The sequence below is a fragment of the Diospyros lotus genome, chromosome 2 (assembly GCF_014633365.1).
Source record: "Diospyros lotus cultivar Yz01 chromosome 2, ASM1463336v1, whole genome shotgun sequence".
NCBI classification, from domain to species: domain Eukaryota; kingdom Viridiplantae; phylum Streptophyta; class Magnoliopsida; order Ericales; family Ebenaceae; genus Diospyros; species Diospyros lotus.
In genome coordinates, this window is record NC_068339.1 from 162,117 (window position 1) to 174,183 (window position 12,067).

The 12,067-nt window shown below is 38.4% G+C and overlaps 1 protein-coding gene across 3 annotated transcripts in view; it reads left to right on the forward strand.

Moving 5' to 3' along the window:
• The window catches only part of LOC127794316 (uncharacterized), a 29,996-nt gene extending 17,953 nt beyond the window's left edge, over positions 1 to 12,043 (forward strand). For all 3 annotated transcript variants that reach the window (XM_052325308.1, XM_052325306.1, XM_052325307.1), the window contains 2 exons: positions 1,776 to 1,984; positions 11,633 to 12,043. In XM_052325308.1, coding sequence (XP_052181268.1) covers positions 1,776 to 1,984; positions 11,633 to 11,744 — 321 coding nt within the window. In that variant the 3' untranslated portion in view covers positions 11,745 to 12,043. The remainder of the gene's footprint in view (positions 1 to 1,775; positions 1,985 to 11,632) is intronic.
• Positions 12,044 to 12,067: the final 24 nt, after the last annotated feature.

Genomic DNA, 12,067 nt, shown 5'->3' on the forward strand with positions numbered 1-12,067 from the left:
TCTCTCTACAAATGAGAGAACACCCTGTTGAATCCAAAGATTCAATAGGTATGTGCTATTTGTCTTGGTGTATGTGGATGACATTGTTATAACTAGTTCAGATTCTTTGGCTTTACAAGGGTGCATACATGATCTGGACACACATTTTGAAGCATATCGAAATTCCACTGGTATATATCTTACTCAGTCTAAATACACCTTGGATTTATTGAAAAAGGCTTCAATGCAAGACTGTAAACCGTGTAGCATACCTATGACTTAGGGCATATCTTTGACAGATGAGGGTGAGGTGTTTTCGGATCCATCATTCTACAGATCTATTGTTAATTCTCTTCAATACCTAAACTACACCCGGCTTGATATAGCCTTTATAGTCAACAAGTTAAGTCAATTTCTCTCTTCTCCGAGGCAGCAACATTGGCTGGCTTTTAAAAGATTGTTGCGGTATCTTAAAGGGACTTTTAATCTTGGTCTCGTGTTTGCTCCATCTCCTATGAATATGTCCTTAAGTATATACACTGATGCTGATCATGCAGGGTGTAAAGTGACTAGAAGATCAACCAGTGGACTATGTGTATTCTTTGTTGCAATTTGTTAATTTGGGGTTCCAGAAAACAATCAGTAGTTGCAAGATCAGTGGGTGAAGTAGAGTATAGGGCGGTTGCCCAAGGTGTAACTGAGATTTTGTGGTTAAAGTCATTGTTATCCGAGTTAGGCTATCCTTGCACTCAAACTCCAGTTCTTTGGTGTGACAATTTAGCAGCCAAAAGTATGGCTGAGAACCCTGTTTTTCATTCTAGAACAAAGCATATTGAAATAGATGTGCATTTTGTGAGAGAAAAGGTTGAAAATGGAGATGTTGATATTCGGTATGTGCCTACACTGCATCAAGTGGCTAATATTTTTACAAAAGGATGATCCAAAGACAGGTTTGTGTTTTTATGTAACAAGCTGGGTCTCAAAAGATCACCTATGCCCAATGTCAACACTGATCCTTCCGCTGCTATAACAGAAAGTCTGTTGCCTAACAGTTCTGCAGAATCTATTTTATCATCATCTATGGAGCTTGATTTGAGGGGGGAATGTAAAGGATATAAGCTGTCAATACTAGATTGTATTTGTACTCTTAGTTACAGCTGATTGTTTGTTATAATTGTTGTAGTGATTAGTTAGGCAGTTAGGCAGCGCTTCATTAACTTATTGTATATAAGGATCAGTTCGGTCTCAGATTGTTATTATTCATTCTGATTTGAATAAAATCTCTCGAGGTATTTTTTTATCTCTTGCTTTTCATGTTATTCTGACTGTGAAACTCTTGTTTCAAATTCACCCAAGTGGACCCTGCCAGCCATCATTTATTTTCAAGATTTCTCAGATGAATCCATTAAGTTGGAGGATTGTTTATGTGCTGCATCTTTCTCATTTACTGGGTAGGACGAACCAATGCTACTTCCCATATTTCTCTCAAACACCCTTTGTATTAAACAGAATGAATTTTTCCTTCTTCCTCTTCATCACCCTTTCATTGAACATATTGCAACAATAGTTTAGTTCTTGTCCTCTTATCCATTTTTGTGGTAAAAAATGAAATCTAGTATGTGGTGCTTCCACTAGTACAAGGTCTGGCAGGATGAGATGCATGCAGTCTTACCCTGCCTGTGGAAAGGTGGTTTGTGTGGATATGAATAGTGGACTCTCTAGCTACAGTGGAGCTGCTTTTACAGATGTTTCAAGGCCCCATCCTTATCCCTCTTAATGATTTTCTATTCGTGCAGGATGACTGTTCTAATTATCTTGGAAGACAAACTAATATATCAAAGCAGAAAGTTGAGGTAGTTTTCCATCAGCATCTTGAGAGATTAGAGCATGATGTGGAAGAGGAGTCACCTTCTGAAGTACATTTGGACAGCCCAGAATCCAAGGACAGCCCAGAATCCAAGCACAAGCGGCATCAACAGTCTCCTCAACTAGATAAATTCCTGTTGTAAGTCCCCCAGTTTTTCTAGATGCTTATTCCCTGGCATCAATCATGAATAATGACTGAACTTGTTTTGCAATAATTCATTTGGTAGATCTCTTTCTTCTTGTTATATAGCACAAACCCACTTGTTTGTGTTTTAAGAAGTGTGTAATACAAATGTGCCAAAGGTATGTGACTAGTTTACTAGTCTGAAAATCTGCTATGCAGCGAGTAGCAAAAAAGAAAAAAGAATCCCTAAAGAACAGTTGACTTCACATTGAGCAATTTCGAGGATGCATATCTGAAACAAGCTTAAAACTCTTGGAAGCTTCAATAATTTTATTGAATCTGAGATAAGAAATATATATATAGATTACATCCTGCTTTTTCTCCTATAAAATAGGAGAAAATTTAGGTTATTTATCCCCTAGGAACTAGGACTCTTCCTAAAAAATAGGAATAAATCAAACTTTGAAAAACTGAAAACTCAACTTTAGGATTATCTACTCAATCTCAACTTCAAATGTCTACCCTTCCTTTATCCTCTATCCATCTATCATTCTCCCTTTTTTAAAACTTATCTTTATCCTTCCTAACTTTGAATCTTTAATCTCATTCAACACTCCTCCTCAAGCTAGAAAATAGATACAAGTCATTCTCAGCTTGCCAATTAATGCCTCAAACCTTGGTCTTGCCCTAGCTTTTGTGAACACATCAGCCACTTGATCTGTGATAGGAATATAGGTTAAATTAATCCCTCCTTCCTCAATCTCCCTCTTAATGAAACTCCGATGTATTCTCACATGCTTCATGCGATCATACTAAACCAGATTCCTCACAATACTGATTGCAGATTTACTGTCACTATATACCTTCGTTAGTTGAGACAAAGGTATCATCAAATCTCCCATTAGCCTCTCTAACTAGATCACTTCACAGATTCCTTGAGTTATGACTTGAAATTCTGCTTCAGCACTGCTGCAAGCCACCACAAATTGCTTCTTGCTTCTCCATGTAACCACATTTCCCCATAATTTGATACAATAACTAGAAGTTAACCGACTATCCTCAATAGACCCTGCCTAATTTGCATCAACAAAACCGACAATTCCCCTTTCCTCAGTTTTCTGAAACATTAATCCTTTTCTCGGTGTCCTTTTTAGGTATCTTAATACATGAAAAACAACATTCATATGCCTTTGAGTAGGAGAATGCATATATTGACTAATTACACTGTCATGGTCCTAGGGTTTAGCCTAGGACTAGAATGGAAATCGAAAGGATCCGATTCATTTAAGGTCAAGAACAGAATGTATAGAGGGGAAATTGAAAAAGAATGGGGGAGAAATTAGAGAGAATGGAGGGAGAATAGCAGAAGAACGAGAGAGAGTTTAGAGAGAAATGAGAATTAAGAATGGGCCTTTTTATAGGCATAGTAGCTAGTTAACTAATTTCTAACAACATTCTAACAGCACCCATGTACTTCTAATGACTTGTAAAAATATCCTAACAAACCATCAGCAAATTCCGGACAAACATACTTAGTAGCTGAAACTTAGAGTCCAACGTAAAGACTATCCATGTCTGTAACCTCCATTAGTAGTTCTTTACAATCCAATACAAGTAAGAATGGTAGACCTTGATCCTTTGTTGCAGTTATTGTCTTTCCTTTCAACCCACTGCCATGCTTCGTTGCAGAAATATCAACAGCATCCTCAAAACGCGGCAATGGAATATTGTAGACTTGCCTTGGATACTCATACCAAGGCTGTTTGTGAACATTAGCATTAGGAGCTGCTGCAACTTCAATTTCAACCAACGATTTCTCAATGATTGACACCTGGCCAAGTGTCTCAGCACTAGTAAGAGTGCTTGAGAGGCTGTTAATTGATTGAGTGCCATCCTCCAATTCCTTTTCCTCACTCTCTTCCTTAAAGTTGGACCGATCTTGTTGTAGAATCCCAAAAACATCACCATCGAGAACTTCTTTTCTAAAGGAATCGGTGTGTTCCTTTAATTCTCCTTTTACCTTTGTTGCCCTATCAATCTGTTCATTACAGATTCCCTTTGGATAATGCCATTCACCTTTATTATCATTTATGATGTTGCACTTCTCCTCCTGCTGCTCCATTCCAAGGAATTCCTCCTTGTTAAAACTTTTGTGATAATCATCAAAGTATTCCATCGGAAAGTTGTAATGATACTTCTTAATCAGTATCATTGCAAACTCCTGCAACTTCTCACGGAACATATAGCCAAATTCTTCTCATTCTTCATGAATCCCACTGCTTGCTTCCTTGTGCCTTAGATTGAACTGATTATCCATTTTCTTTTCCCATGTTTGATTCTTCTGGCTACACTACTCCTCATCCCTGCCGCCTGAAAATGCAGCCTTCTTTGGCTGCCATTGGGGCTCCATTCCAACTGAAAATAAAGTATTATTCTATTGCAATTGAGACTCCAATGTACTCGTGCGTATACTACTCCCCATGGCCTTACGAGCAAGACATCCCCCTGAAAATGCAGTATCCTTCTGCTGCAATTGAGATTCTCTCAGCTTCATCCTAATGTCATCCTCCATCAGAATACAATTAGTTGGTGGAATCGCCTCGACTGCTCGCCTCCTTTGATTAATTTTGATGCAACCAACGGAATTCTCTAGAATTGAGAATCGTTAGTTGAAATAGTTTATGAATTGGCTTCCAATTCCGCCAAATCTGCTTCAACTTGTTGACCCACACTGCCCAGCCTCAAAAATAGCCATAATCCACCTGCTCTTCTGCTTCACAACAGTCGCCCAGGACAAGCAATCACCTCACCCAATTAGTGATCTTCAATTATCCAGCAAATTGAACAGTTGATAAGTGAACAACTGAACAACAAACTGAATAACAAATCTGATTCCACCTTCTGTCACCTTCATAAATTAGTTGGCATGGCTTCAACGGATCTGATAAGTGAGTTCGCCCAGCTTGCTGCTTCGCCTTCCCTGTTCGATAACCACATCGGCAACAATATTCCCAAAAATTGATCTGAATTCTCTTAGCTCAATCACCATCGAAGTCCTCCCGAACTCAGAGCCTCATTACTGTCCAGCAGATACCTTCCGAATCAGATCGGAAGCTCAATTTATCCGCCTTCAATCTCGATTTGCAACGGTCGCAACCCACCCAATCACTGTCCACTGGTCGTGACCACTGGCTCGGTCTTGTAATTTACTAGAATTGCTTCACCTTTGAAATTCAATCTGAGAGACGCTCACCCATTTTGAATCTGCTACTGGATGTACTTCGCCTAACAACCAACGTGTACTCGTTTGGGCTGTCGGAATTGGCTTCGCCTTCACATGCTAGTTCCAGCCAATCGCGGAAATCATTGTCAATCACTATAGATCAACAACTTCTGGATCTGATCACTCACTCCGTGTCGCCTTTTGGATTAGTTGGCTTTGGATGTGCTTCAGCTCTGGATCTCGCCTACGAACTACTTCCAAGATCGCCTAAATTCTTTTTCTAAGATCACCTTAATCGCAACACAGTAGCTAAGATCCAACCCCTCTGTTCTGCCTTAATCAGCTACTAAAATTTTTGAAATCACAGCCGAGAAACAATCGGCTCACCTCTGAGTTTGCCTTCAAAATTCCAAACCGAACTACAGCGAGTTTTCCAGAATCACCGCCAAGGATTGCCCAGCTTGAGTCTGCTTCGGCATTTGAAAGAGCCAGTCGCAATGGATTCTATAGTTGGAAATCTTCTAGTTCGATTCGACTATAATTTCCAATCAACATGAAGAATCAACTCCTTACTACAATCTTAACGACTGGATTGTTTTTGGAAGTTGGCTTATTCAATTCTTAGAACTCCGATTCCGTTGAATTCACCGATTACTGGAATCGTCTGGGCTGAGTCTCCTTTTATACAATGACTTGGATCCAGCCTCTAGGGAACAATCGCCACAATTCGTCCTAATCTGCTATGTGATTCCGTAAGTCGGAATCAATAGAATCGTCTCCAGCCTCCTCGACCTAGGGCCTTAATCACCGAAATTAATTTCACCGATCTTCAACTCAAATCAAAACCACAGCCAATGATGGACTGCTCTGATACCATTTGTCATGATCCTAGGGTTTAGCCTAGGACTAGAATGGAAATCGGAAGGATCCGATTCATTTAAGGTTAAGAACAGAATGCATAGAGGGGAAATTGAAGAAGAATGGGGGAGAAATTAGAGAGAATGGAGGGAGAATAGCAGAAGAACGAGAGAGAGAGAGAGTTTAGAGATAAATGAGAATTAAGAATTCATTTAAATCAAGCATATCCTCTCCTCTTACAATGGACCTTTTTATAGGCATAGTAGCTAGTTAACTAATTTCTAACAACATCCTAATAACACCCATGTGCTTCTATCAACTTGTAAAAATATCCTAACAAACCACTGCAACCCTATTACAATGATGCCCTTCTATTATTCCTTGGGTCATGACATACACTTACTGCATAGGCTATGTCCGACCTAGTAAGTGACAAATAAATTAACCTCCCAACCAACCTTTGGTACCTTTCTTTTTCTACTAAAGTATCATCATCTTTTTCTCCAATCTTCCAACCTTTGTCTAAGGGAGTTCCAGCAAATCTGCATGCCAACATTCATGAATCTCTTAGTAGATCAATTGTATATTTCCTTTGTGAGATGAATAGACCTTCTTTGCTCCAAGCCACCTCCATTCCTTGGAAGTATCTCATAAATCCTAGGTCTTTAACTTCAAATTCAGCCCTCAATTGCTTCTTCAAGTTGTCAATTTCCTGCATATCATCCCCTGCCACAATAATATCATCAATATTGACAATTAGTATAGATTTCCTTCCATTTCTTGTGGGTTTTATAAACAAGGTATGGTCAGCTTGTCCATGTTTATACCCTAACCGGTTTAGGATCATGCTAAATTTCTTGAACCAAGCTCTTGGTGACTGCTTTAAACCATATAGAGAACTTTTAAATTTACAAACATTTTCACTATCGACTTCATGTTCAAAACCTGGGGGGATCTTCATATACATCTCTTCATCTAAATCATCATTAAGGAAGACATTTTTAATATCAAATTGGATGAGGGGCCAATCTAAATTAACAACAATGGAGAGTAATACCCAAATGGAATTAAACTTAGCCACAAGAGCAAAAGTCTCATCATAGTCGATCCCATATGTTTGTGTAAACCCTTGGGCCACCAATCTAGCCTTATATCTTTCAACACTCTCATCTGCATTATATTTCACAGTAAATACCCACTTACATCCAACTACTTTCTTGTTTGAAGGTAGTTTCACAATAACTCAAGTATCATTTCCAACTAAGGTAGTCATTTCTTCCATAACAACAGCTTTCCACTTAGGATCATTCATAACACCTTAGATATTTTTGGGAATTTCAATGCTGTCAATTTTTGCTACAAACCCTCTAAACTGAGGAGACAATTTTGCATAAGTCAAATGATTAGATATAGGGTACTTGACACATGATCTTACCCCTTTTCGTAGAGTTATAAGCATAGCCCAATCCAAATCATCCCCCCTTGCAGCACTATTGTTAGTGTTGTGAACAACAGTGCTATCCTCTGATGGACCAACCTCTGGAAGTGATGGTTGACTATGCTGAGGCTCTGAATGGCCTTTAGGTCGTCTGGAATAAACAAGCAGAGGACTGTTGGCTATTGGATTTTGAGGATAATGGGGGATAAGGATTGTAATCTCAAGCTTAGAGGTAATAGGAGAGGGAGAAGAAAGATTAGGGGCATGAGGATTAGAAGAATTACAAGAGATAGGTTTTGCCAGTATGTTGTTAGGAGTTGATGCTAAAGATGCTCCCCCTTGAGAACATACTAGGAGTGTAGGATCAAGAGAGGGAAGAGAAATAAGAGGATCCCATTGTGGACTATTAGTCTCTTCTAAAGAAGTTGTAGACTGATAAAATGGAAGATCCTCATAGAAGGTGACATCAGTGGACACAAAATTTTCAATTGGTAGGACAATAGCACTTGTATCCATTTTGGGGAGGAGAATACCCAACAAAGATACACTTGAGAGCTTTGGGGTCTAATTTGGTCCGAGAGAGATTATTGTTGTGAACATACACAATACACCCAAATACCTTAGAATCAATTGAAGATAGAAAGGAAGAATTTGGATATAGATCACAAAGGGTATCAAGAGGAGTTCTAAATTTTAGGGTTTTAGAAGGGAGTCGATTGATCAAATAAGCAGTTGTAAGACAACTTCTCCCCAATAGAAATGAGGAACATTTGTAGTAAACATCATAGCTCGAGCCACCTCTAGGAGACGTCTATTTTTTCTTTCAACCACACAATTTTGTTGTAATGTGTAAAGTCATGAGAGAAATATTCTCTATCATTATCAATTCGAAGGATATGAATAGAAGTTTGGAACATATTCAAAATGAATTTGTGAAATCTTTTGAAAATATTGTTAGCGTCTGATTTTTTCTTCATAAGATACACCCAGCAAGCTCTAGAATGATCATTAATGAATGTTATAAACCGTCTAGAACCAGAGATATTAAGGTGTTTAGAAGGACCCCAAATATCACTATAGATCAAATGAAATGGTTTAGATGGCTTATAGGATTGAACAAGTTGGTGAGATCGAGGTTGTTTTGCAAGAGTACACTGCTCACATGAAAAAAACTTGTTCTTTATTGATGAAAATTTGAGGATAGAAGGATTTTAGGTAAGGAAAATTAGGGTGTTCTAATCATTTATGCCATAACATAACCTTGGCATTAGTTGTTACATTTAGAACAGCCTTATTTGTGGAAGAATTTGGAATATCCCCCCGCCGAATAGTAAAGGCCGTCCCTAGTCTTAGCATTGTCAATCATCATCCCTGATGCTTGGTCCTGAAACAAACAATAGAATGGGGAAAATGTTACACTGCAATTCATATCTTTGGTTATTCTACTGACTGATAATAAATTGCATTGTAATCCTAGCACATGTAGGGCAAACTTTAGCTTTAGTTTTGAAATACACACTGTTCCAAATCCCAAGGCAAGGGAGGTTGTGCCATCAGCCATGGAAATATCAATAGAGGTGCTACAAAGGGTATATTCAATCATTGAATTAGCAAAACTTGACATATGATCTGATGCACTTGTATCCACTATCCACACATTCTTAGGAAGCTTTCTTGAAATTAGGGAGTAGTGAGGATTACCTTGCGAGGCTATGGATGCTGTAGGCTGAGGATTAGGAGGACTTGAGGGATTTATACCTTGATTTAGCAACCTGTATAAGGCTTGGATCTGCTCTTCTGATAGGTTTAAATTTGTGTTGTTCTCGGTTTCAGTAGATGCCTCAGCTATATAGGCTAATCTTGTGATTTTCCTCTTGTTTCGTGGCTTCCAATTAGTTGATTTGCCATGAATTTTCCCGCACGTCTCCTTTGTGTGGTAAGGTTTTTTACCATGGTCACACAACTACTTCTCCCTTCCTAGATTCTTTGTGATGGTCTCCCCCTGTTTGACAGTAGCAAGAGCCAAATTCTAATGGTCTAGGATAGTATCATTTAGTTGATGAAGCATTACCTTTCATCTGCTTTCTTCTCTCCTTACCTATGCAAATACTTCCCCAAGTGATGGTAAGGGTTTTGTATCCAAAATCCTTCCACGAACTTCATCCAAATCAAGATTAAGACCATGTAGAAAATCAAAGATTCGATCTTTTTCAACCATCGTATTATATTTGGTACTATCAGCTGAGCATTCCCAACTAACAGCGTAGAACAGGTCCATTTTATGCCATAACTCAACCAAAATGTTAAAATAATCAGTAATACTAAGATTACCTTGTTTGGTTGTTCTAATGATTGGCTTGATTTCAAAACATTGGGAGGAATTTTCCATCTCTTGGACTGAATCTCATATCTCCTTTATTGTCTTGTAGAATAGGTATGTTCTACCGATCTTTGGCTCCATAGAATTTATTAGCCACGCCATGATAGTTGAGTTTTCTGCCTCCCAAGTGCCATAAGTGGCTACAATGGTTGGTGGAATAGGTTCAGAACCAGTCAAGTATCTTGCTTTGCCTTTTCCTTTGATTACCAACATCACCGATTGAAACCATTCTCTAAAATTACTCCTATTCCACTTGTGGTGAGTAATTTGTAGAGGATGATTATCAATTGGTGGTGAGTAATTTGATGCTTCGGCCATGATCTTGTAAACAGCCAATACTTCAATTGCTGTTAGTGATCGGACAGGGCTTTGATACCATAAAACAAGCTTAAAACTCTTGGAAGCTTCAATAATTTTATTGAATCCGAGATAAGAAATATATATAAATTACATCCTGCTTTTTCTCCTATAAAATAGGAGAAAATTAGGTTATTTATCCCCTAGAAATTAGGACTCTTTATCTCCTAAAAAATAGGAATAAATCAAACTTTAAAAAACTGAAAACATAATTTTAGGATTATCTACTCAATCTCAACTTCAAACGTCTGCCTTTCCTTTATCCTCTATCCATCTATCATTCTCCCTTTTTTAAAACTTCTCTTTTTCCTTCCTTTTCAACTTTGAATCTTTAATCTCGTCCAACAATCTACACCCACTCTTCAATTTTATTTGTTGATTCTTCCATGTTGATCCATACCACATATAAAACAAACTGGGAAGCCCGAATGTATTGCATGATTTGTTTCTTAACTACTTTGCTGCCTCTTAATTGTGGTGCAATTCCATTATTCATTGAGGACATGCCCAGGACTTCTCCTCTAAGAGCGCGCTAATAACAAATACCTGCCTCTGAAGGAGCAGACTTTTTTGAATTCCAATTGATTTTTCCTTTTGTTTCCTGACCACCTCCTCCCTTGCAGCCCATAATTGTTGTTTTAGCCTTTTTCCCTGGTCTATTGGTGTTATTTACTTTCACCTAGTCTCTTTAAATCTAGCTTCTCACGGCATCTCTGCCCCCACTTTAGTGTTTTAGCTTGGAGGTATTTCTGCCCCCACTGTAGTGACCTTAGATTTGAAGAGAAAAATAAAAAGGAGGGAGGGGGGAGGATAACAATAAAATAGGGAAACAAAAATGTGAGGATTTTAGCTTACTTTTTCCATTCTCTTGACTAGGATAGAAAATGAAATAAAATGTATAGATTTTGTAGAACTCATTGCATAAGATGTATAGGTATTTGACTGACGTATTGTAAGTACAAACATCTTGAATTAAATAAAAAATGTGATGCCCTCTTCTTGCAACATTGTTTCTAGGTTATGTTGAAGTGCGTATCCCGTTAATTGGACGGTGAAACCCTTTCATTTTTTATTGAATGGGCCTCACTAGTTGATGCAAATCCACCCAATGTGATAAACAAACCAATGGAGGTCTCCCTCCCTCCCTGCCTCTCATATCTTATCTTTTTTGACTGCATAGTCACCATCATAATCATTTTTTTTCTTCCTCGTTTTCTTCTTGTTCCTCTCTTTCCCGTCTCTTGTTATATGTATACTTTATATCTGTCCAATTTTGACTGCATAGTCCCCATCATAATTTTTTTTTTAATTTGTTTAATATGTTACCGACCATTAACTTCTTTCTTGTATGCATGTCCTTGGAACCTTTCTTGTTCGAGTTGGATAACGGAAATTGTTGCTTTTCAGAGATATGTCCGAGAAGCAGAAAAATAAGCAGGAGCTTACCGAGAAATCGTCTGTGTGGGGAAATCTCAAGTCCCTTGCTGATAGCATTATCAACATGTGGAGAAGACTGTAAATTCGGCTGAAAGAACGAAACCTTATTGGCTGTTGAGATGTTTAGCTTACAGGTTTCATGTCCGCTGCTTTGGGGTCCTTCACCTAGTTTTTTGGTCTGAGCTGCATTGATGCCACAATCCACCACGTGTAAAATATTGCCATTTAATTTACAGGGAAAAAATATTGCCATTTAAACGTCTTCTATGAGGGTTCCGTTGCCATTTTGAAAATGGAAGGGTCAACCTAGCCCTCGGACCATACTTCAGAGACGAAGTTAACAACTTTGAACGTTGAAAAATTGCTTCTCCTTTGGCTTTCCTTCCGTTATTCTCAACGGCAAAT